The following is a 25,030-nucleotide window of genomic DNA, read 5'->3' on the forward strand; positions in this document are numbered from 1 at the left end:
TTAATTCATACCAAACAAAAAATTAACTCATTGAGTAGTGGATTACTGTGGATGTGGTCCATGAACTGACATGATTAATAGAGTATCGTGCTAGAAGTACTAGTTGTACATTTTTTTGATGACATTATGTTATGTGGTTGTTGATAAGAATTAATTATAATTAGCAATTCGTGTGGTTTACGGTGTTATGTTAGACGTATTTAATTTTGGATTTGGATTGTCTGTCCTCCCCATTTCATACTCTTCTCATGCCCTTCTATTTTTATGATCACGGTTAAGTCACGTCAACATTTTATATTTCCATTGCTTTTTGTCTTATTATTTCTATAAAAAAAATCAATATAAAATGTTGACGTGGCTTAACCGTGACCACAAAAGCAGACAATATCATGTTACAGCGGAGTCTAGCTCAGGATGTGATGGGGGCACGGGCCGGGATGTGACAATTTGGTATTAGAGCCAATCCTTGGTTGGAAGTGTGCCGACGAGGACGTCAGGCCCCTAAGGGGGTGGATTGTAACATCTCACATCTCCCAGTAGAGTGGATCATGTAAGCCTTATATATATATATATATATATATATATATATATATATATATATTCTCATCTCTACTTAGCACGAGACCTTTTGGGAGCTCATTGGCTACGGGTTTCATCGGAACTCCGAAGTTAAGCGAGTTCGCGCGAGAGCAATCCCAAGATGGGTGACCCATTGGAAAGTTCTCGTGTGAGTTCCCAAAAACAAAACCGTGAGAGCATGGTCGGGGCTCAAAGCGGACAATATCGTGCTACGGTAAAGTCGAGTCCAGGATGTGGTGGGGGCTTGGGCCAGGATGTGACATAGCCACTTTTAAAACGTCACTCCAACAACACTAGCTAGTTTAGCCACCCATTAATTTTTGCCTTTTGTTTTCTTAAAATGGGAATCAACTGGTAGTTTCTCCACAATTGCAGACCACATTTTTGGGGGCTAAGAGGATTCACATAGGCATTTTAGCCTCTCCTAGCCATCATTGTGTAATTCACCAATGTCATGAATCGAACCTAAGACGGACTTCGAATTCATTTCCAACAACTGAGCTACCCAACCATTTTATCTTCAAGTTTTTAGGCGTGGATCAGGAAAGTGTGAAAATTGGAGGATTTACTTTTTGTTAAATTTCTCTTCCCTCTTAACTAAACATATTTTAGATTGATGTATAACTAGTCCTTTGAAGCAAGGTGTATTGTAATGTTTAGACTTAAATAGCTAAACACATGCTTGTTGGAGATGCTTTTAGTCCCTCGAAGATGAGCAAGTCTAAAATTCGGTAGCTGAACCACTTGGCTATGCATTAATACTTACACATACCTATGACCCTCTATTTTTTATTCAACCAGATTATTTTTAAAAGAGATATCTAAATTTAAACATCAAATTTAAATATGAAGGCTTATGTGGCACTTTAATATTTTTAAAAAAATATATTTTTACGCGATATGTCAATTTAAACTGTTATTTATTTTTTATAATTGTAATAAGTGTTTTTAGAACAAAAATGGTAAAGAAAATTTATTAATCACTAAAATTAGATTTGAAGCAACCACTTTTGATGTCAGTTCACGTCATGCCACGTAGGAATTGACATGTAGGTTAGAAAATACTAAAGCTGTTTTTTTTTCTTATCGCTGATATGGACATTTTAATGGCTCTTACTCTAATGTTTATGCGAATGGTCGAACATAAAATCATTTTTGAAATCTTTTATTTTAGGAAATTTTAACAAAACACTTTCAGTATTGTTCATTTTTAATGAAAAATCACATTTTTACCTTTAACTGGTACTATTAACTATACTTTTAAAAATGGTTTTTCGTTAAAAGATGAGTTTTTTTTTACTTTTCATTAGTTTTCCTCTTATTTTAATGTGTTGTAGTACGTGTTTCTATTTTCTAGTGAGGGGTTTAGAGCTGTCGAGCCTAGGAAGTATTATGGGCTTGTGAATTGTGATCAATTGGATCATTGAAGTGAACTGAAAAGGCCCATCCAATCATAATTTGGGTACTTGAGTACCAATCTGATATGGGCTTTTTAAGTTCAAGTCCAAATGACTTGTTTTGAGGATTAATTTTCCATTTCCATAATTAATAAAAATTACTGTCACACCATATGATTGTTTGCCATGTGCAGGATCCTTCTTTAAACCTTGAAAAAGAAAAAAAAAAAAGTGAATGCATTAATTGATTTTTTTTTCACTTTAATCGCTTTTACTTTTACGACAAAAGCAAATAAAAAGGGGGAAAAAGTCACTGTATTATAATTTTAGAAAATCAAAAAGAGGAAAAAGAAACAACATAAAAAAGTAAAGTTACCAACCAAAACGAAGTTTCCATCAACTTTAAAATGTCAATCATCACCTCTACTGGGTAATGACTTTCCCAAAAACCGCAAATCACGCTCACGATCCAAAGCACAAAAAAGAGACTAGTCAACAACCACATTTTATGTCCTCATTGATAGTGGCGGATCCAAAATTTTAATATCGAGAAATTTCAATATACACAACAGATTACAACATTTCATTTATATCTTTGTGCAAATAACATTACAAACTATAAAAATTAAATTTGTTCACGAATGTCAGACTAGGTGCTACGCTGCTAGTGGTAGTCTTTGATGGTTGCATGGGGTGGGGGAAAATGGATCCTCTCCCTTTCCACCTAAGTCACCTAGTCTGGGATCCAAGCCGTTGAAATTTAATCAAACGGTTACAAACATGAGACATCTTCAAAAGTAATAATAATTGTAGTTGTTGAATCAAATTTCAACACCCCAGTTCCCGGACTAGATGGATTACCTTTCCAGGATGGGGAATGAGGATTAGCCAAAAAAAAAAAAAAAAAAAAGGAATTATAATTTAGTAAAGTGAAGAAGTAAAATGGGATTGGGTTGGAATTGGTGTCTGACTTTACTTAAAAGTCGTTTGAGTTTTTTTTTTTTTTAAATGCTTTGAACTCTGAATTAAAAATGAGCATTTTGCTCACATCATAAATTATGGTGTATGCTCATCATACACTTAATCAATTAACACGTGTCATTTCATTTAATTTTGTTTAATTTTTTTTCAAAATTGAAAAATTAACATTTAATGTGAAAGTTAATTAGAATTAAGTGAAATGACACTTGTCAATTGATTAGGTGTATGATAAGCATACACCATAATTTATGGTGGTGAGCAAAAATGCTCCCGAATTAAAAATGGTGCTACTACTAAATGCTCTCTCCCGGGATCCGAATGGTCTCTCATGTCGTTGTGCTTTTAATTTTTTGTTTAAATAATTTGTTTCAAAACGACTTCGTTTTGGCTAAGTCATTAAAAAAAAAGTCTTCTTCTTTCTCCTTCTATTTTGTAGAACCTGCAGTATAAACTGCAATCATTGCTACTCTTCTCCTCCACCACAGTCCAGACTTGGGTGGTCCTCGAAGGTCCTCAAAGCCACTTATTCGAGTTTCCGGGTGGTTCCGGAAATATAGCCACTACACTAACTGTCATAATATAAGTGGTTGGACAATTTTTTTTTCTTCAAGTATCCAATTACTTATATAATAACATTTGGTGTACCATACTATGTTTTGGTACATTAAAAAATCTCTCAATTTATAACTTGAGTGTATCGCTATTGTAGCATCGTGTATTCTCGTGATGATTATATAATATCATTTATAATATTTTTACACATAACATTATACTATTTGTGTCATAAAAATCCTCATCCCTCCCTCACCTGAAATCCTCAATTCTCATTTGAACTTCTCCGTTCATTTGCTTTTACGATCTTGCATCATGATTAATTGTAGGGAACTTTAACGAAAAGCACCCGGTATTGTTCACTTTGACGAAAAACCACATTTTTACACTAAAAAGTCAATCATGATACTATTCACTTTACCCTTTATTTTGTCCTTATCATTAAAACTCAAAGTTTTCAAGCTCTTTTCATTAGTTTTCCTTAAGTATAGTCTATTTTCTAAAAATTAATTATGCCAAAATTTTCAAATTCAAAATCATTTAACTCTTCAATTAGCATTGGTACAATCTTAATAATTTTTTTAAGGGGACTAGTGAGTGGTTTTACTCCGTCAATTCACCTTTTTAAAAGCCGAAAAGACTCACAAATGAATTTCAGCATTTTCCTTGCCATCATCATGTGAAACGTAATTCAACTATTTTTTAAAACAACTGTTAATTTACAAAATACATTTAGTTTATAAGAAAGTTAAAATTGAGAGTGAATGTAAGATCTCTAATTTGCAGAAGTACATAAACATTAGTATATCGTAAAACTTTTTTTTAATGAACGATAACGTTAATAAATTAGACAATTCAACTGATTTTCCCTCCAGCCATTCTCTCGTTCGGCACGTCGTTAATAATAACCCCCCATCACTTGAACCCCACTCACACTTTTTTTTTTGGTCAAAAAAATCCCCACCCACACTGAAAACCAAAAAGGTCCTCTCTTTCCCGTTTCCACTGCAAAGCTTTACTAACCGAGTGGACCCAGCTGTACCGACCGAGTCACAACTCGGTCCCCCACCACCACCAGCTAAAAAGAATGTTTGGTTTTTCCATCACGGGCCTGCCCAAAATCTCCTTTTTAAAGCCTTCGTCTTGCTGCGAAGAACTGCGCTTCAACAATTTCGAAGCTTTCCGCAATGGCCGCCGAAGCGGTTCCGGGTACTCCCGGCATAAACGAAATGAGGCCCGAAACCGGGACGGAGTTCCGTTTTAACAACGGTTCGGGTTATGGACATGGAGCTCCCGGGTCCCCATGTCCGCCGGGGATAAGGAGGGTGGGTTTAAGGGCAGTGATTGATACGTCCCCGCCTTTCGGGTCGGTCGAGGAGGCTGTGACCCGTTTTGGCGGGAGGGGGTCTTGGATACCATTCTACAAGCTCGGAGAAAACTATGTAAGTCTACCTTCTTGCATTCTTATATTTAAATTCTGGTTACATTGATACCCTATGAAATGCAGAAATTCTCGGTGCTGTTCACATATTTTGTATTGATAATCTCGATATTTGTATAATAACGTAGACAATGTATGTCGACATTTTTTTGTAGTGACATGTAGTTTACCAAAATTGTTGCGATACTATACTGACAGTTCATCATTTAATATTAGTAAAGAACCAACGTCTTGTCCAGAGAATAACTAACGAGATCTATATACTATGTACATTATAGTACATATTTCTTCATATATCCTACTTAGTTATGATAATTTCTGCTTCTCGATCATGTTTGCTTCTTGAATTATTAAGCATTTCCAAAGTTTTTCGGGTGTTGAGGTGATTTTAATTCACATGTACAATAACATTGTGATAAGCAGAATGGGGTTGAGGAATTTGACCTGAAGAAAGTGGAGGAGCAGGCAGCTGAGTTGGAGAAGGATCTGATTGTGAAAGAACTGGAGACTCTTGATGTTCTTGAAGAACTGGCAACAACAAAAAGGATTGTGGAAGAGCTCAAGCGACAGCTGCAGAAAGAGGCATTGAAAAGCTTGACAGTCTCGCCGCAAGATTCCCATTTGGAAGAACACATGTTATCATCCCCTGCCATCAAAGAAATGAACAAGGAAATTTATAGGACTCCGGGAAACAACCATGAACACGTGATGGGAAATTCGAGTCCCTACCCGAATTCTCCTGATCTGATCTTGATGGAGTTGAAGCAAGCAAAATTGAACCTCGGTAAAACGATCAGTGATCTTGGGGTGATTCAATCTTCCGTCGAATGTTTGAATAAGAAGATGCGAAGCGAGAAAGTGTTACTTGAAAAGACCCGGGACAGGCTGACTTCGCAGTTTGCAGGGGTTTCGTCACTAGAGGAGGAGATGAAGAACATTAAGGTGAAGGCACAAATAGGCGATGATGCAGAAACAAATACTAAGAGTGGCTTTGGCAATTCAGCATTTGTTTCAAGGGAGCATATGCAGTTTAGTAAAATAGTGGAAGCTGCGAACTTTGAAGCATTTGGGGCAATGTCAAGGAATGAGCATTCCAAGAACATTATGGAGACTGCTGAAATGAGGTGGATTGCAGCTAAAAAGATGGAAGAAGCGGCAAAGGCAGCAGAGGCCGTTGCTCTTGCTGAAATCAAGGCTTTAACGAGTGGCGGGAGCTCGTCAGGGTACGTCCTTCCAGAGCCCGAGAAAATGAGTTTTAGTTCCCAGATGAAATCTCCTCTAAACTCGAAAGCTCAAGAAGCTGAGGGCTGGTTCAAGAAGAAGCTAGTGGATGCCATGCGCCAAATCGATGAAGCTCATACTTCTAAACTGGCTATATTGAGGAAGCTGAGAGAAGCAACGGAAGAAGTTAAACACAGCAAACAATTCTTGGAGGAGGCTCTGAACAAAGTAGAAATTGCTAATCGAAAGCAACTTGCTGCCGAAGAAGCTCTTGAGAGTTGGGGACCCGAGCACCATCAGAAGGGACAAGCAGCAGCCTACAACATTCACAACCTAAACAATTTCCGATCACCAGATTATAACCTGAACTCTCCGATGAATGAGATGAACAAGTCAGTCATAGTAAATGATAGCCCGAAGCCAGTTTTAAGGTCAACATGCTCGATGAGAGATGTACTTAGCAGGAAGCAAGTTCTCCCCGAAGATTTTGTGGCAACAAAGGAAGTGGATCGCGGCCAGACTGACACTCACAGAGTAGCCTTGAGTGAAATGCTTCATGCTCTGAGGGAGGATTTAACATTTCCTTCGAAAGTCGAGAAGGAAGGAAATGATCAGAAGCCGGTTTTAGCACATAGGAAGAAATTCGGGTTCATCCAGATTTCGCTTCCCTTGTCGAGGCCGAGTAAGAAAAAGATGCAAACTTCGAATGCAATGTGACACCATTAGATTGTTTAACAGTTTCTATCCAGTTCTTTTGCTCTTTGAGTTATGGTTTTGCCTATGTCTGTCTTGGAGGTGTTGTTTTATTGTTTGGCAGTCTGTATAGGTGATTTTATTAATATGTATTATGCAGTGAGTCTGGACATTTATTTTACTTTGTTTGATGGATTGGAGTGAAGTTTTTTAATAAAATACCTTCACCTTGTACATGTAATTATATTTCTTAGGTTGTACTTAAATTCACATGGGTTTATATAGATACAGAAGGCTTGGCGCAAAGCCGAGCGCATTAGTGTTTTAGAATTCAAACAATTGATCTTATTTAGTGAGATAAAACTTGGTCGTTGTTGCTGTGTATTTATATAGATGATATGTTTACTTACGAGGATTGAGGATGGTAGGGAATCATAAAGCTTGTAGAAAGTAACAAATGTGAATCAAATCAACTACTCCCGCGACTTGATTCCCCTTCTCAATTTTGAGAGTGTTTGATTACTAATTTTAAAGCGAGACTCACATCTTTAAGTGTTTAGTAAATGCGGAAGAAGTTGGGAATTTGAATCATCTTTTTCTTAGTGTATCTAATTCTAGTAAGTAAACATGGTCAAAGACGACACATTCACTATAAAAAGATCAAATATGATGACTCATTCTTGACAAGTTTCTCATTCACTAGTGAAAAATGAGGTCTTATTATCACTTTGAACTTGATCTAAGTCCAAATTTTTCAGAACATCAATAACATATATTCATAAAAGTTTGTAAATTCTTTGATTTATATAAGTTATTGTGATGTATGTGGTCTAATATTCTAGTAGATAAAGTGTTGGGTTTCCACTTATGCATAGTGACGAAGCCAACATAGGATCATTGGTTGTTGTGTATGTATATAGATGATATGTTTACTTACGAGGATTGAGGACAGTAGGGAATCATAAAGCTTGTAGACAAAGAAAGTAACAAATGCGAATCAAATCAACTACTCCCACTGCTTGATTCCCCTTCTCAATTTTGAGGGTGTTTGATTACTAATTTTAAAGCGAGACTCACATATTGATTCTTTAAGTGTTTAGTAAATGCGGAAGAAGTTGAGAATTTGAATCATCTTTTTCTTAGTGTATCTAATTCTAGTAAGTAAACATGCCAATAAGATTTTGTCCATTCGAGTGCTATGCTTATTGTACATGCATCGATAGTCAAAGACGACACATTCACTATAAAAGGATAAAATATGATGACTCATTCTTGACAAGTTTCTCATTTACTAGTGAAAAATGAGGTGTTATTATCACTTTGAACTTGATCTAAGTCCAAAATTTTCAAAACATCAATAACATATATTCATAAAAGTTTGTAAATTCTTTGATTTATATAAGGCATTGTGTCATATATGGTCTATTATCCTAGTAGATAAAGTGTTAGGTTTCCACTTATACGCAGCGACGAAGCCAGCATAGGATCATTGGTTGTTCATAACCTCAATAACTTCAAAAACCCTATGTATATTGTATTTGACCTTATAAACAGTTATGGTAAACTTAATTACAACCTCCTCCTACTTCTTCTTCTATTTTTTTTTATTATCACCCATGCCTTTCTTTTCTCATTTCTTGTGTGTGACTCTATTGTGCACCCCAAATGCTCAATATGCTTTAGTGGACAAGTCTTGTCAATCTTCAACATTACTTTATCTTTCTATATAGCCACCCTTGATAAGCCTTTACATAATAAGTCTTCAACGGATATTGGCAAGAATCGACATGCTCCTATCAAATGCTTGACGAAGTGGTCCAATGAAGCCTTTTTTTGGTCCAAATCATAATCCCATTATTTAATTTACCACTACTCATGCATGCTAAGTTCAAAACACTCATATTTCTTAAGTTATTGTAATAGCTTTGAACTTGTCCTATCTCTTCAATAATAATAAAATTTTAAAAGGCATCGTGGCATTGTGCTTTCACACTAGTCACTAATTGTCGTTAAAAATCATAGTGCTCCATGCCGCCATTTCCACTTTGCGCGCATTCTAAGATTACCGCGGGAAACGTACTTTTTGTAAAGTGAGGATTCTCGTCGGAGTCTCTTTGTGAGAATTCCAGGATATTTCAATCACATTCGTTCATCGTACATCGTGCGGTTAATTTTTGTCAGGTACTATTTATATTCAATTTTAAATATAAAAAAATTTTAATAATTTTTTATCGTACGATATACGATTAACGAATATGATTGAAGAATCCCTAAGATCCTCACGAAGAGAATCTGAAGAGGATCCTCCCAGCTTTATGTATTTTACCTCTCTTTTCAGGTAACTTTTCAATTTTACAGCAACCCCGCCCGCCCAAAACCCGCATGCAAGTTGGCAATCCACATAGAACTACACTAACGTACACTCCGCTTCTACCCTAGGGACCACAACACGTGGGGAGAAGAGAGATTTTTCAACGTGACCGGTACATGGATGGTACATCACGTGTCACTTTACAAATGATGGATATGTGTGCTAAAAAGTTAATAACTTAAGAAATAAAATTTTTCACAACTTCTATTAAAACACGTGGTGTACCACTTATGTTCCCGTCACAATTAAAAATTTCTCTATATTGGAAAAAAACTGCAAGTGGGTTGGCCCACAAAATGCATACTTATGTGCGCAATTTCTTCCACTAATTTACGCGAGTCCTATAAAATACCTGCAAATTTAACGTCAAAAGTTGCAGAGTTGCAGGGTGGTCCTTCAATGGGGAATCCGAGAAGGACCCGGAAGAGGGTTCGTGCAATCCGTCGAGCTCCCGATGGAAGTGTCTTTCAGAAATGGTGCGGCATAAAATGCATTATTTTTCTTTAATTTTATTTGGGTTTAATTACATTTGATTTTCTTTTGTAATTTAATTTGGATAATATTTTGGGATTTTGATAAATTGTTTGTAGCAATTCCTGTGGGGCTTCCGTCCCCATTGCTTTGGCTGGGATGCACGAGTGTGAATTCAACGATAACGTGAAGAGGTTCAGAGGCGTTAGCGTGGATGTTAAGAAACAGAGCATTTGGGACCAGCTTGTAATCAGGGCCCCTTGCCATTTCTTCTTGTAAGTTTTTTTTTTCTCAATTGATTCAGTTATTTGTAATTGCTTATTTAGAAAACAGTTACACTCATAATTACTTTCGATAGAAGTGTTTTTATTAGAAGCATGTTGATTTTTTTATTGAAATTCCTAGTGCTTCGTGCAAAAATATTGGGCACTAGCTTAATAGAAATCATTTCTATACGAGTCAGAAGCACTTTTAAGTATTTTTGTTGAACGCAATCAAGAGCACTTGTAATCCTTCGGTAAACAATCTCAAACAAAGCCGGACTTGTTTGGAAGTGATTTTAACTGTAGTTAAACCAAAAACACTTCTTACAACTTTGTTTAGGAGAAAGTTTAAAATGCATATGGGTTGCATATGTACTTGTAAGTTTTTTTCAAGAAGTACATGATAGGACTTTCAAGTGCTTTTTTAGGAATCACTTGTGTTTTTATTAAACCCTTATTTTGTGGGTTTATCAGGAAAGAGCTTACCAAGACAAGCAAGGCTGGAAATTGGGTTGCCATTAATCGAGAAGGGTTTGAGGCATGGAAGAACAAGTCCGACAAGGTAAAGATTGGATCTTTAATATTTATGAGTCCTCCCAAGTTGTTATATTGTGGGATTCATGTGTTGTATTGTGTTCATTTGGAGTCTTGTTTTGTTAGGAGAGACAGCCATATGTTGCCGAAGCTGAAAAGATCGACAAGGCTTGCCTGAAAGCTTTACTTGAAGAAGCAAATGATAAGTTTAAGGTAAATTCACTGACATGAAATTACCAACTGTTTATGTAGCATTGGCTCTTAGCATGATCACTTGGGGAGAAACTTACCTATAACGGGGTTCCCACTGTAGTTTTATCTCATGCCAATAATGTATTTTTCGGCAAGGAAATGGAAATAATGACAATACGTGATTGGTTTAAACTACCATCATTGGGACATTCCCGTTCTAATCCCCAAATGATATCATGTTAGCAATGCCAAAATACAGCCTTCAATATGTAAATCCTAGTAAACTGAATTAAGGACGAGGTCATTGGTTGTAACTTGCAGGTAGATGATGAGGCAGATTCGGCCGCTGTCGGGAACAATGGGAAGCCTGGTGAGGTGTGTTTTCTTTCTTAAATCTCAGAATACAATTTTGGTCACGCATTACTGGTTGGTTTATACTTTAATCATCATATATCTAGTTTTAATTGTTCATAATATGGTTTAGCCACAGTTTTCTGAAGACTATGAGAATTCTGATGGCTCTCATGTATTTTGGGATCACTCTGCTACAACTGGATCTTGGCACACCTACCATAGGTCTCTAACTCTGCTACAACTGGATCTTGGCACACCTACCAGGTCTCTCTCTCTCTCTCTCTCTCCCCCCAATGTGTGTGTTCATGTCTGAAGCTGAGCGGATAGTGATTTTCACACTCCTAGTTTTTCTTTTAGGAAAACTAATGAAAAAAGTTTGAAAACTTTGAGTTTTAATGATAAAGACAAAATAAAGGGTAAAATGAATAGTACCAGGATTGATTTTTTAGTATAAAAATGTGGTTTTTTTGTTAAAATGAACAGTACCGAGAGTTTTTCGTTAAAGTTCCGTTTTCCTGTTGCACTACTCTGCTTGTTCTTGTCCTTTAGTCCTCTTTAACCCTAATTGTTAGTAAAAAGGGGACGAGTGCTGGAGGAGAACATAAGAGTGCAAAAATCACTTCCGATTGTATCGGTCTTGTTTCTTATTCAACATTGTCCTGCTAATTCTCTAAACTTTGTTACCTCCCGAAACAGGCCAATGGTGCATGAGTTCACCTCATGGAACTGGAAAATGGTGCATGGATTTTGAGGATTCGGAAGCTAAGAAATCGCCTTTTTTAGCTGATCGTTTTTGGGGGTAATGGAAGCGCCTCCAATCGATCAAACAAAAAAAGTGATTCAGTCCGACTCAAGCGAGTGAGCGAAAGGCGTGGCAAGAGAGCGAGTTCGACTCGTCATTTCTGAGATTACCTTTTTCCCATTACCTGTTTCTTCAAAGGCAAGTCATTTGGCTATCGTATAGTAAGTTAGTAACAAAGGGGTGGTTAATTTCCTATGTAGAGTTGAAAAGGTTTCACTTTTTGATGTGAAATACATGAGACCCAGAAGTTTTGTGCTCATAATATGGTCTCGAGAATGTTTTGCCTCGCACTTATGTAACAAGAAGTTTCAAATTTACTGCATTTGATTGTGAATCTCTATGATCGTATTTATGATGTTCCTGGTACGTGGTAAATTTAACCTCTCACTTTAGAATCGTGCACGTAAAATTCCATTTTAATACAAATGTTTATATGTGACAAAGTTAAACCACTCTAAAATTCATTTAGAATTGGTTTTAAAGTGACTGAAAATGTTTTTAGAGAAAATATTTTTAGATACAAAAGCACATGAATTGCTTTTTAGAAGAATGGTGCTTCTTCTAGCAATCTTTAGCTGTTTTTTCTGAATTTACTTGCATTTTTTACTAAGGATTGATTCCAAAAATATTTTCAATACAAACATTTTCAGTTATTTTAAAAACGCTTTTAAATGAGCTCCTAATCTACGAAATGAAGATGCGAAAGCAAGGGCACTAGGGTTTTGGGACATTTCATCAAATTTCTGAACACGCTGGCAGCCTCGGTTACTAATTTTATATATAAAGGAGAGATTTTTTCTTATAATTACAATCAAAACATAATTTTAATAGCGTTACTCGTTATAGTTTTAGTAGCGTTACTCGTTTAAGGCATAGCAAAACTTCCCCTGTGAGAAGAAAATAGGGGACAAGGATTGTCTGCCCTCTACTTTCGATGCCCTCCCTATGCTCTTCTATTTTGTGTGGTCACGGTTAAGCCACGTCAATATTTATATTGTTTTTTTATAGATATAAAAAGATAAAAAACAATAGTAATATAAAATATTAACGTTGTTTAACCGTGACCACACAAACAGAGGAGCACGAAGAGGGTAGACAATCGTTGTCCGAAAAAGGGTTTGGTGAAATGAGGATAAAAGGGAAGAAAACAAAAGAAGGAAAATTAGAGATATTCTCTTTTTTGTGCGAATTAAAATGACAAATATTTCATTGGAAAAATGTTGAAGTCGGCCCTGGGAAAAACAAGATAATTACACAAAATTAAAAATATGAAAAAAATACCAAATAAACAATAAAAATTGTAAGTACAGCAAAAGCTTGTTCGAAGGGCTTTCTAGGCTCCCTATATTCGTCTCTGATGGACTGTGCCTGCAGCAGTTTCAGAAGCTCGTCTTTGCTCCTTCCATGGCGATCCCCATCTCCTCACCCGCACTCCTCCTTCCCTTCCAAGCTCAAATTGTTGGTAAGCCTTCCTCTTTCTTTCGCAATTCTCGCTTTAATTTGTTGCTGATTGCTTCGATTTCACAGAGACTGAAGCGTTTGGGCACGGCGAAGTATCAAAGGGTGGTCAGGAGCTCTTGCAGGTTCAACGAAAATGGCTCCGTAAATGGGTTTCCTGCCACACCCAACAAGCTTTTCATGCAGGAGGTAGCGATTTCTCATGCCCCTTTACATGTTTTCTTTATTTGTTGGGTTTTTGTGTTTTATATGGTTTATAAAGCTTGGAAATTTTCCGTTTTCAATTTGCAGTTTTGCCTTAGTTTGCAACTTTTATGGTATTTGGAAACTAGAGCTTCTGGGTTTTGATTATTTTCCATTTTAACTAATTTTTGGGTGGTAATTTTGATGTGTTTTTCCTTCGCTTTTCGGTGTTTTCAGGCAATTGGAGCTGAATATGGAGAAGGTTTTGAGACTTTTAGACCTGATGGACCTCTCAAGGTTGATGTGGTAAGGAATTTATGGAGCTATGTGTCTAGTGGACAAATTGTTATTTATATTCTGTCGAATTTAATCTACTGGTTATACTTTCTGTTGCTATGACCTTACTACTGTTAATTTATACTCCGAGTAGGATTTTTTGAATGACAAACTGCAAGAAGGTTTCCTTAAACGAATACGATATGCCATGAAACCGGATGAAGCTTATGGTCTTATATTCTCTTTTGACAATGTCGTGGTAAGTTTCTATAACACTCATTAGTTATGTGTTTCAGGTTCTGATGGTTAGAAATAAAAATGTAATGAAGTGTGGAAAATCGTATTTATGACGTCTTACTTATCAAGAAAAGATTTAAATGTGCAATTAATAGAAGGAGATCTGATTGCGTAAAATATGCGTTTCAGGCTGATACTCAAACTTTGAAACTAAATGCTTGGAAGCAGCTTGCTTCCGAAGAGGGTACATATCCATTTATTCTCTTTAATTTGCACATTGCATGGCTTTCCATTCATGGATTATATGTTGAACTGGTATGTGATGATTTGTGTGCTTGTAAAACCTTTCTTTCATTCCCTAAAATTTAGACTCTTGGTCAGGAAAGGAACTTCCCGAAGATGGAGTTTTGCAAAGACGGATGCTTTATGCAGGTGCTGATCATGTGTTGCATAAGGTGTGGGATTAGTGTTCATTTCAGAAGTTGTGTTTGATTGTGTTTATCTATTTCTTCTCAAATTTATGATCATTTTCTATAGTATGAACCATCAGTTCTTGATACTTTCATTGACTATAGCTCACAAGTTTCCGAAAACTTTCAGCTTTTACTGTGGGATAAAGCAGATGGAGAACTGGATAGATTGTCTTTGAAGTTTTCGCAATTATACTATGATAATCTTCTCAGGGTGAGTGCTAAGCCACTTGTAATCTTTTTAAGGGGATTCTATTTGTCTGTTAGATGCAACGATCTTACCGGCCTTTTCTTGTTTTTCAGCTCAGTGAACCTGTGGAGGGGCTCAAAGAGTGGCTAGATGCTGTATCCACAGCTCGTATCCCTTGTGCTGTAGTTTCAAGTCTTGATCGGAGAAACATGACAGAAGCCCTAGAACGAATGGGACTCAAGAAGTACTTTCAGGTTCATGTCCTTCTGAATTGCAGAAATGTTTCCGATGGAAGTTACCACTGAGTTGAATGCTTTCATAATCACGAACCGTCACAACTTCCACTTTTGATTTCTTATTGAGACGTAAACGATAAACCAAGAATCATTCATGTGTTTTTGTTGATTCGACTTATATGAACGATTTCATCTTTGTGCGGATACAGGCAATTGTGACAGAGGAAGATGGAATGGATTCAATAGCTCATAGGTTTCTTTCAGCAGCTATGAAGGTATTGTGCAACTTGCTACTATTAATTTACAAAGTATGGATTACGAGTGTCACTCTTGAATTGGAAGGTTGGATCTTCACTTAAGGCAGGCTCTGCATGTCTGGAGTCAGTCTGTCAGTCTATATATGTTCACGTGTTATAGCTTACCCAATTATTCCTGGTATCATTCTCTGACGAAAGTCATTCTACTTGCAGCTGGATCGGAAGCCATCCAAGTGTGTTGTGTTCGAGGATGAGCCTAGGGGTATAACCGCTGCTCACAACTGTACAATGATGGCTGTGGCATTGATTGGCGCCCACCCTGCGTATGTATTTTCATCCGCTTCACCCTTGATAGCGCTCTTTGTCTGTCTGATACAGAAGTTTTACTTATTATTAATACTTACAGAATAGACATTGGAAACGCATGTACTCATGTCCAAATATGCATACGTTAACTACTCCTTTATGAATGTTCAAAAGCGCGGCTCTGTATTGTACCGTGCTATCATGTATACTGTGAGATTGATTGAGATCGACGGTGGCAAATGCAGGTATGACCTGGTGCAGGCCGATCTTGCAGTTGCTAGCTTTAATGAACTTTCCGTGATCAATCTTAGAAGACTATTTGCAAACAAGGGTTCTACATTCATGGACTTGCAGAAGCAGATTATAGAGAAATCTCCACCGAAGCGGAAACTTACGATAGATACTATTTTCTGAATTCATTTTTTCCCTTTCTGATTCATCCTCTCTACCTCTCTCCATCCCTAATCTTAGAGTCTAGCAGCTGATCATCTTCTTTTCCCTTTTTTGTTCCTTGGTTTGTAATTGATCTCGTAAATTTGTTTTTGTGTTCTTGATATACGAACTTGTTATAGCGAAAAACATTCATTTCTTATGTGATCAAAGGTCTTCAAAGAAATCCTTATCAACGCCCCATTCTTCAAGTGGAAGACTGATTAGACTAATTGGCTAGAGCAGTGTGTCCGCAGGGCCGCAACTTTATACCCAAGTTCAAATCATCTCTTTATAGATTAGAATAAATCACCGATAAAAGTCTCAATTTTTTTTTAGTATAAGAACAAACTATATGTAGTCCCCATTGATTTTGATTTGTGACTGACTAATTGTCCCTCTTTTCTCACTGTCAGGAGAGAATCTAAGTTCGATTTTCTTCTCCATATAAGATGTCTGAAGTTTAATTTGCGCTCCTTACATGAATCATGTAACTCATATAGTGACATGTTCCAATTTAATAACACAATGATACATATTAGTGTCGCTTCACATGATATTTCGACTCAATTCAAATTGTTATAGTACGGCATACTTGAGCTATGTAAGTTGCTTTCGAAAACAAAACAACGGAATACGTATTTCTTGAGTCAATTGTCAATGGATAGGATTGGGGGGGGTCCCAAATCTCGCTGTTCTTTAGTAGGGAGCCTAGAAAAACGGCACGTCGCAATGGCTTTAAACGACAATGGTCGGAACGCTTTCAATTTCGTTACCGTTGACCGTTGGTGACATGGCGAAAACCAACACCGGTGGGAAATTTCCTCTTATCGTTATTGTCATCCACCTCTGAGTCCCCCTTCTTCTCCGCCTTGGCTGAGAGAGAGAAACACCAGAAAAAGCTTCCAGAGTTTCAGAGAGAGATGCGAAGAGATTCGGATTAGAGAGACTTCCAATCCAATTCCTCTAATGCATCCAATCATGTCTTGCATTCACAGCTACGGCTCCATAGCTTCCATCTCTCTCCCCACCTCCCCTTCCTTCACTCCAAGATCCAGATGCGTCCCCAGGTCTCGCTTTCTCTGCGCCGTCGGAGGTATTTCCGCTACATGATGTCGTTTGAATGCTTAATTTGGAGCTTTCGACGATTGGGTTCTGTGGGATATGGTCTGGTTGGTGTTGGGTTTGCTCCAATTTGGGTTCTTTGTTTAATGCTTAATCGTGTACTTAATGCTTGCTAATCAAGTTTGATAATGCCCACGTCCTTAATTTGGAGCTTCTCCAGCTGGGTTTTGTGGGATATGGTGTAAGTGATGTTGGGTGTGTTCCAATTTGGGTTCTTTACTTACCACATAGATTTTATGCTTATTGCTTAATGATTTGTTACGTTTGATAATGCTCAGTTGTCGCACTGTGTGGTTCATTTCAGTGAGTGTGGCAGAAGCCCAAGTTGCGTCCATTGCTGAGCCCCTTTTGCTCAATGCAGTTCGTGGGGACGATGTTGAGAGACCCCCAGTTTGGCTCATGAGGCAAGCAGGGAGGTACATGAAGGCAGGTTTATGCATATATCAGATTACTATCTAAGTCTCTGTTAATTAGTTCTGACTTTAGTGTACATGCACCTACTAACTTATTTCAGCATTTTGACATGACAGAGTTATCAAACTCTCTGCGAGAGGTACCCTTCCTTTCGAGAAAGATCCGAAAATGTTGACCTCGTCGTTGAAATTTCGCTACAGCCCTGGAAGGTCTTCAAGCCTGATGGAGTAAGATGCCACTCTGGGATACAGTGTTGGTGGTTTTTCAGTTTAGCCACTTACCTGTTATAATCTTGTTACCCCTTCCGTTGGGTTGCTTGTTTATTTTTTCTCACAAGTCTCCCATGTGTTGTGACAGGTCATTTTGTTCTCGGATATTTTAACTCCTCTTTCTGGGATGAATATACCATTTGACATTGTAAAAGGTAAGGGTCCTGTAATATTTGATCCTCTGCAAACTGCCGATGATGTTGTTCAAGTAAGAGAATTTGTTCCACAAGAATCAGTTCCATATGTTGGGGAAGCGTTGACAATCTTGCGAAAAGAGGTCTAACATTTTCCCTACTTATTTCTGTTTCAACTTTGATTATCTTCTTCCTTTCATCGTAACCTTGGAATAGTTACATGTAATTCACTAAAAGTAGTACCTTGCCAGTTGCCACAATGGTGTTAATAATATTGCTATAAAAGGAAGCAAAAAGAGGAAAATATATCACATGGAATTTGGAAGCTAAGATCTGATCTTTTACAAAAGTGTCAAGGGATCCATTTCAGTCCTTACGATATTATGTTAGACTGCAGGGACCTTGAATATATAACACTGCATACCGTTGTTATGAGTCTGAAAATGCTAAAATGGTGTAATTTAATTTTGAAGCTTAGTAGAGTTTGATATCGGATGTGATTTGAAACGGTTTCTTTGCTTCAGTCAGCATCATAACCTTTGGTATGCTCACTGATATCTTCACTTTTCCAGGTAGATAATAAGGCAGCAGTGCTAGGTTTTGTCGGGGCTCCTTTCACCCTAGCATCATATGTTGTGGAAGGTGGTTCATCAAAGCATTTCTCAAAGATAAAGAGATTAGCCTTCTCTCAACCGAAGGTAACTCTTGTGCTTGCTATATTTGGTGTACACAACTTTATGGGGTGTATAATCATAAAATGCAACATTAAAAATGTGTTTCAGTGGTCTACCATGGTGATACAACATTGACTACTTACTGGGGCTAATAGTATCGAGAGTTGTCGATAGTTGCAGCATTTTCTGTTTGGGTTGTTTTTTGTTGTGTGACTGGAGGTCTGAAATTAGATGCAAGTTGTTCCCCTGTTTATTTTTTAATCTTGTTTTCTAACTTGTTAATATCATGGTCCTTTAGCATCCATCTTTCTATCCATTTTTACGATAGTTCTACTTATGGTTTCACCTTGTCAATTAGTTAGTAGCTCCCAGGGTATTCCCACCTTCATTTGAAACCCCTCTTGCGATGTATCATTAAAAAATTTGATGTTTTTGTGGCCTGTTACATTGTTAACAAAGGGGTGATTATCCTTCTTATCTTTCTTATTCCAACTTTGTTGACCTTTAATTCTTTCTTCAGGTCCTTCATGCATTACTTCAAAAATTCACAACTTCGATGACAAAATATATTCGATACCAAGCTGATAGTGGAGCTCAAGCCGTTCAGATCTTTGACTCATGGGCCACAGAACTCAGCCCTGTGGATTTTGAGGAATTCAGCCTGCCATACTTGAAGCAAATTGTGGATGCTGTGAAAGAGACCCATCCAGATCTCCCTTTAATCCTTTACGCAAGCGGATCTGGGGGTTTGCTCGAGAGGCTGGCTCTGACAGGTGTTGATGTAGTTAGCTTGGACTGGACTGTTGATATGGCGGAAGGTAGAAGGCGACTGGGACCAAATATAGCAGTTCAAGGTAATGTGGATCCTGGTGTTCTCTTCGGTTCAAAAGAATTCATCACCAGCAGAATAAACGATACAGTGAGGAAAGCCGGTAGAGGGAAACATATTTTGAATCTTGGCCACGGCATTGTAGTAGGTACACCCGAGGAGAACGTTGCTCATTTCTTTGAGGTCGCTAAAGATATCAGATACTGAAAATACGTTTAGCTTGAATGGATTTTCTCTTGGTTGAGCTCTTTCCTTTGTATTCTTCGTTCCAATTTTAGTTCGTGTTAATTCTTTGCTTAATTTATACTGCTCTTTGTAATTTGTTGAGGCCTTGACAGGCAAACAGAGAAATCCAATCTCGATAGTAATCTTTGTATTTGTGTTGAGGCTCTGTTAGCATTGATTTGGTCTTAAATTATGGCTTTAAGTTGCTGATTAGTGTTGAGGCTCTGTTAGCACCCACTTAACTTGTGTTTTCTTTATCAAAAACTCTTTCAGCCATTTTAAAATACTTTCAAACGAGTAAGCTACTGAAACTAGCATATCAAAATTGTCAAAGATTTTTATACCATGGCCCCTAACCAGCACTCAACGACTCCTTATAATCCAAAAAAATCGTGTGTAATAATACATTTTATAATGATGATTAAAGCTATTCAATTGTTGATTGATTTGCTTAATGTGTCAGCCTTGTAAAATATTATTTAGGAAATAAATAAATTGACTAAACAAACAATTCATAACCCAACTGGCCTCGAACAAAAGATTTGTAACTTAAGTGGTTAAGAGCGTATAACATACACTCACCATTAACCCTAATTCATAATTTCATGTTAATTGAAGAGAAAATCCCAAATCACTAGCACAGTCAAGTGGTTAGAATGATGCAAACTTCAATTAAGGCAATATATTTACTAGTTAACTTATATTAATTTAAGATGGAATTGGTAGGTTTAGGTATTTCTTAATCTCACTATAGACTTATAATCACTGTGAGTTTTAAAGTTTGTTTCGAATTAAAATTATTACTTTCTAGTATCAATTCCTTGTCCTAATTTTATTCTGGAAGACAATCTTAAGGAGGGTCTCTTTAAAAATTTGGCACAAAGTTTTCGAACTGTCAGAGACAGCCCTGAATTTGTTCTTGTAATTGTTTATTGTTACAGCTAGGCTCAATTGGTTTTGTAAGGTTGAAGTGAAATGTGATCTCCATATTGTTATGAGTGTGGTTTTCCAATCTTTTGTTATCAAAGCCCATGATTTGTTGGGCTTAGCCTTTATGGGCTCATACCATAAATCAGATTATCGGACTCATGATGTTGTTATAAGCATGTTTAAAATATCGAGTATAGATGGAAATATTGATATTCAAATTTATGGAAATATAGATGGATATATCGAATATCAATATCGATATAGGTTGTTTTTTTATAGAAATGATAAAAATTTAAAATGAAACTGTAGGAATTTGAACGAAATATAAGAGTTTCTTCGATATTTAACAGATGTGTCAGAAATATCGATGATATATATCGATTTTAGCCTAAACTTAAGAGTTTCTCCAATATGAGATGATATTTAGACTTCACCCCCCATTTCCATATTTTTCTATGATTTTTTGGATATTTTCATGGAAATATCGACCCCATAAAAAAAAAAAAATTTACACACTGATTATAAGTACCCATTTTAGTAAGGGTAGATCTTTGAACCGGAAAAAGATGAAGCACGGCAGAACCGAGCCAGAAAAAAAATCTAAAAAATTGATTTCACATGATCTCAGCCCGGTTCTTAGTTTTACCATGTAAAAACCAAACTAGACCTAATTTTTCTTCCAAATCTAATACCAAAACCCTTGCCTCCTTCACCTCAGTCTCCCTCACTTCCCTCATCTGAATCAGTCTCAAGCCTCCATCTCTACCACCGTCTCGTCACATCATTTATCATCGTTTTGTTGTTTCTCGTTGAGTTTGTTGATAGATAATAGATTTACGTAGAGGAGTAGAATTTTAGGTTTAGGATTCATACGAGATGACGAGGCAAACCCAACTAATAAATTCGTCCAAACTAAATAGAGCTTGTCAAACCGAATCGAAATCGAACCATACCCGTTATGTTATTCATTTTAATTTTATATCAAGGTGAAGTATACTTAAACACACCATCCATGATACACACCACTACATTTTACGCATCCTTCTTGTATTAGTGCATGCATGCATTTCAATAAGAAGCCAGTTTATTACGCAAACCCTAATAGTAAGCATTAGGTATAGATACGAGTTGGATGGCCTTCGCACATGCACTAATTGATTCAGAGTACATCTAATGTTAGGGTCTGATAAGATAAATTTCACTCCGATGCGTCACTTTCAATATTTAAAATATCGATATAGGTGAAAATGCAATATGCAAATTTATGGAAATACCGATAGATATATTAATATCAATATCGGTTGTCTTTGACGGAAATTATGAAAATTTGTAATATGTAGGTATATCAACTCATTCAAATTTAGTCAAAAGTAGAGAAAACTTGCTATAAAAAAATCAAAAGTTCGAAATCTGCAATGGATTCCAACAATTTTGCTATAGTAAATCGATAAATATCGTCGATGTTTATTGATTTTTCCTATATCTCACCGATATAGGATAAAGTTTGCATTTCACCTCTGCTTTCCATGTCAATTCTTAATTTTTTTGGATACTCTGACAGTAATTTCATGGATATTTTAAACATTGGTGACTTGTCAAGTTGTCATCATAAAGGTGCCTAACTTCTATCATCATCATCATCATTTGGAGCAGCTGGCATGACCCCATGTTAGCATATTCCAATATTGAATGCTGCATGGCACCGAAATGGAGCGAGACGCATAGAAAAAGAAATGCACAAATTAATACATGGAATCTTAACAAAACATTTCTGGTACTATTTATGTTTAACGTTAATCATTTTTACTTTAAAATGTCACTTATTGTACTATTCACTTGCAACATATTTTTGTCATTTTGTTTAAAACTCAAAGTTTTCAAACACTTTTCATTAATTTTCCTTTAATTATATTGTGAGGAAGCGAAGGATAAAACATATTTTCTGTTTTTGTTTTGCCACCTCTGAAAGTCCAGGAACTTAGAGGCCAACCATTTTTCATTAATCAGAATCTGGTCTACCTGAATCGACATGGGATCACATGCTTCGGCCACGTGACCCTTGGTGGAATAGCGGCAGGTATTTTGCTGTAAGCCTGTAACCCACAGGGATTTGACTCATGATTCAAATTCCGATTCGGAATTGTTTTTTCAGTATTCAAATTAATCAAAAAGGTTAGGGTTTGTCCTTTTGGAGATTACAGGGAAAAAGATTATCAACAGTTAGCAGTATCATTATTACTATGTTTACCATATTCTTAAGATTTTCGTTTTACTAAATGTAGGTTAAACTAGTTGGTTATGTTAAGTTCAAATCACCTTCCATCTAAATTAAAGTACTTTGTACATTGCTTTGCTAAAATAAAATTTTCCGTTTCTGGAATGATTATAAACATTTATCAGTATCATTATTATTAGATTCATGTTCTTAAGTTTTTCCGTTTTAACAAAAGTAAAATTAAACTAGTTGATCAAGACATTGTGTTTATTTAAATTCGAATCATCTTCTCTATAGATTTGTTAAGAGAAATTTTCCGGTTCCATCAATGGGACTAATTACAATTAGATTAGAGGGTAATGATGAGCGAGCCCACATGATTTCTTCCATCATACAAAATGCTTTAGAAAAACCATAGAATAAAAAACAAAACTTGGTTCTCCACTGTCCCATTGGAGATGGACAAAGAAGACAGGAGAAAGAGATGGTATAAATATATCATAATTATCCTAAATTGTCTCCAACCCATAAGCCATGAGGGGGTTCTCCACTTGCTAAAGCTATAGCATCATTCAGTCTCTCCTCTCTTGAGTTCTAATCTTTTGATATGACATGCATAAGACACATATCACATGCATTATACTCTCTTTTTTCATCTTTTTTTTTTGTTTTTAATATGGTCCATGAACATAATTTACTTTAATTTAAAGATAATTAATATTGAAATAGAGGGAGTGACTAAAAAAAAATATTAAAAATTGGGCACTTGAAAATGTATAGAATCAATGGATGCATGAAACTTGACCTGCTTGATGTGAATGGGCTCTACTACTTTTATCTTAAAAGATTGAAAGTTTGAGTAATTGGTTTTGTAGGGTTAATTTGTTTCCTTAGTTCTCGAACTCAAAAATCAATGAATTCCATGATGTTTATTCTCTTTATTGTCATGTCACATGTGTAACCATCAGGCTACTATAAGTTATAACCATTTTAGCTATTATATAAACCACCAAAAAACATTTGTTCCAAAAATAAAATAAATAAAAAAACACGAAAAACGTAGTTGCCAAGCAAACGACCGTCACACATTGAAGGAAGAAGCTACACCTCTTCGTTATTATCAGACGTCTTAGTTCTAAGCATCAAGCCCTAACCTTAGGATTGGAGTTAGTGGAGCAGATTAGAAAGAACAAAAAAATGAGTTAGAATTAAACTAGGTAACGATCTGCCGTCTAAACTTTGATAAAATGAAAAATGGTTAGGATTATAATGGATTGTAGATCCGATCCAATATTGTTTAAAAAGAAAAGTTTGGATCTTTAATTTGGATGGTCGTGGCTGGACGCAACAAATGGGATCGAGTCCTTGAGAGATAGAAAGATTGTGATATTTGGAGCAACTTGTACTTCAACATCAAATCACCTTTCACTAAACAAAGGAAAGCCGAAAGAGCTTTGTCCTGCTGCATGCTTTCAAAGATATGTGTATATAAGATGTAGAGTGTGGACTGTGGAGTGCCACAAAAAAATAAAAAGATAAACAAAACTCTTACTTCTTCTTGGCCATTCAAAGTCCCACACCATGGATGAATCAGAGAAAAGTGCCACAGTATGGAAATTGTGGGTCCAATACCAAGTGTGTAAGTGAATTTCTTTTTCTTTTTGTCTAAATTGGTCGGGAAATTCAGTGAAACTCCTCTGATTAGGGAATAAGAAATGTTTCTTAAATTAAGCACATCTCACTTAATTATGTAGTATGAACGAACTTTGCCTTATACAATGTGATAGTGTACGTACACATATATAGAGTGTGAAAATGCGTAAACTTATCACCAACCGCTGGTGTATGCAAATGTTCAATAATTATACATCAAAGCGTAGTCGATGAAAGTGCAACCAATCGTTCATTTAAGTTTAACAATTATATCATCAAAATAAAGCACAAATTAATTCGCTAAGTACCTAGATGCCATGATTATACAAGTGGGCAAAAAAAGGGGGTCCAGCTAACTAATGATAGTATGAGATGTCATTTTTCACAAACTAACTAAACTTCATGTATTTTTTAATTGTGCTCCATCAGTGTCCCTTAGACATTTAGCAGGAAACTTTGTACAATGTATTTCTCTTATTTTCTGGGGCTTTGAAAACCTTGAAAAGTTCCTCAAATGGTGGGTTGCATGGCACCCAACCTTTCATATCAAGAAAGAAATTACTGCTTAATCCGAAATCTAATCCTATGTGCTTGTCATGATCATCTAAAGGAAATTTCATATCACCTAAAGGAAATTTTACATTACCTCCATATAATTTATATATAACC

The 25,030-nt window shown here is 36.4% G+C and overlaps 4 protein-coding genes across 8 annotated transcripts; all 4 read left to right on the forward strand.

Moving 5' to 3' along the window:
• The first annotated feature begins 4,437 nt into the window (after positions 1–4,437).
• LOC103432903 (WEB family protein At2g40480-like) lies at positions 4,438–7,105 on the forward strand. The gene is made up of 2 exons (XM_008371122.4): positions 4,438–4,951; positions 5,374–7,105. The coding sequence occupies exons 1-2, from the start codon at positions 4,697–4,699 to the stop codon at positions 6,886–6,888; spliced, it is 1,770 nt and encodes a 589-aa protein (XP_008369344.1). The 5' UTR covers positions 4,438–4,696; the 3' UTR covers positions 6,889–7,105.
• A 2,441-nt stretch (positions 7,106–9,546) lies between these two features.
• Positions 9,547–12,185, forward strand: LOC103432902 (high mobility group B protein 7-like). 2 transcript variants are annotated; one of them, XM_008371120.4, is made up of 7 exons: positions 9,547–9,711; positions 9,826–9,981; positions 10,444–10,531; positions 10,630–10,716; positions 11,017–11,070; positions 11,180–11,313; positions 11,746–12,185. In XM_008371120.4, exons 1-7 carry the CDS (start codon positions 9,635–9,637, stop codon positions 11,798–11,800), a joined length of 651 nt encoding a protein of 216 aa, XP_008369342.1. In that variant the 5' UTR covers positions 9,547–9,634; the 3' UTR covers positions 11,801–12,185. The 2 variants fall into 2 exon arrangements, with proteins under 2 accessions (XP_008369342.1, XP_008369343.1); XM_008371121.4 differs by having other exon boundaries at positions 9,574–9,711; positions 11,186–11,313.
• An 899-nt stretch (positions 12,186–13,084) lies between these two features.
• On the forward strand, positions 13,085–16,080 carry LOC103432900 (5-amino-6-(5-phospho-D-ribitylamino)uracil phosphatase, chloroplastic-like). Of its 2 annotated transcripts, none has more exons than XM_008371117.4 (11): positions 13,085–13,313; positions 13,379–13,498; positions 13,730–13,798; positions 13,923–14,027; positions 14,195–14,249; positions 14,387–14,460; positions 14,606–14,689; positions 14,779–14,919; positions 15,111–15,176; positions 15,372–15,481; positions 15,710–16,080. In XM_008371117.4, exons 1-11 carry the CDS (start codon positions 13,209–13,211, stop codon positions 15,876–15,878), a joined length of 1,098 nt encoding a protein of 365 aa, XP_008369339.1. In that variant the 5' UTR covers positions 13,085–13,208; the 3' UTR covers positions 15,879–16,080. The 2 variants fall into 2 exon arrangements, with proteins under 2 accessions (XP_008369339.1, XP_008369341.1); XM_008371119.4 differs by having other exon boundaries at positions 13,128–13,309.
• A 502-nt stretch (positions 16,081–16,582) lies between these two features.
• Positions 16,583–19,724, forward strand: LOC103432899 (uroporphyrinogen decarboxylase, chloroplastic). Of its 3 annotated transcripts, none has more exons than XM_008371115.4 (6): positions 16,583–16,989; positions 17,323–17,444; positions 17,549–17,659; positions 17,790–17,978; positions 18,408–18,533; positions 19,030–19,724. In XM_008371115.4, the coding sequence occupies exons 1-6, from the start codon at positions 16,863–16,865 to the stop codon at positions 19,543–19,545; spliced, it is 1,191 nt and encodes a 396-aa protein (XP_008369337.1). In that variant the 5' UTR covers positions 16,583–16,862; the 3' UTR covers positions 19,546–19,724. The 3 variants fall into 3 exon arrangements, with proteins under 3 accessions (XP_008369337.1, XP_028961794.1, XP_008369338.1); XM_029105961.2 differs by having other exon boundaries at positions 16,745–17,199; XM_008371116.4 differs by lacking the exon at positions 16,583–16,989 and adding an exon at positions 17,036–17,199 and having other exon boundaries at positions 17,297–17,444.
• The last annotated feature ends 5,306 nt before the right edge of the window (positions 19,725–25,030 follow it).

Source organism: Malus domestica, chromosome 07, assembly GCF_042453785.1.
Source record: "Malus domestica chromosome 07, GDT2T_hap1".
Classification (NCBI taxonomy): domain Eukaryota; kingdom Viridiplantae; phylum Streptophyta; class Magnoliopsida; order Rosales; family Rosaceae; genus Malus; species Malus domestica.

Bases quoted from the DNA above. Each gene is read 5' to 3' on its own strand.
- LOC103432903 (XM_008371122.4), top strand. From the start codon at position 4,697: ATGGCCGCCGAAGCGGTTCCGGGTACTCCCGGCATAAACGAAATGAGG. The intron at 4,952-5,373 runs GTAAGTCTACCT...TGTGATAAGCAG, and splicing joins ACAAGCTCGGAGAAAACTAT to AATGGGGTTGAGGAATTTGA.
- LOC103432902 (XM_008371120.4), top strand. From the start codon at position 9,635: ATGGGGAATCCGAGAAGGACCCGGAAGAGGGTTCGTGCAATCCGTCGA. The intron at 9,712-9,825 runs GTGCGGCATAAA...AATTGTTTGTAG, and splicing joins GGAAGTGTCTTTCAGAAATG to CAATTCCTGTGGGGCTTCCG. The intron at 11,314-11,745 runs GTCTCTCTCTCT...CTCCCGAAACAG, and splicing joins GATCTTGGCACACCTACCAG to GCCAATGGTGCATGAGTTCA.
- LOC103432900 (XM_008371117.4), top strand. From the start codon at position 13,209: ATGGACTGTGCCTGCAGCAGTTTCAGAAGCTCGTCTTTGCTCCTTCCA. The intron at 13,314-13,378 runs GTAAGCCTTCCT...TCGATTTCACAG, and splicing joins CTTCCAAGCTCAAATTGTTG to AGACTGAAGCGTTTGGGCAC. The intron at 13,499-13,729 runs GTAGCGATTTCT...CGGTGTTTTCAG, and splicing joins ACAAGCTTTTCATGCAGGAG to GCAATTGGAGCTGAATATGG.
- LOC103432899 (XM_008371115.4), top strand. From the start codon at position 16,863: ATGCATCCAATCATGTCTTGCATTCACAGCTACGGCTCCATAGCTTCC. The intron at 16,990-17,322 runs GTATTTCCGCTA...GGTTCATTTCAG, and splicing joins CTTTCTCTGCGCCGTCGGAG to TGAGTGTGGCAGAAGCCCAA. The intron at 17,979-18,407 runs GTCTAACATTTT...TCACTTTTCCAG, and splicing joins TGACAATCTTGCGAAAAGAG to GTAGATAATAAGGCAGCAGT.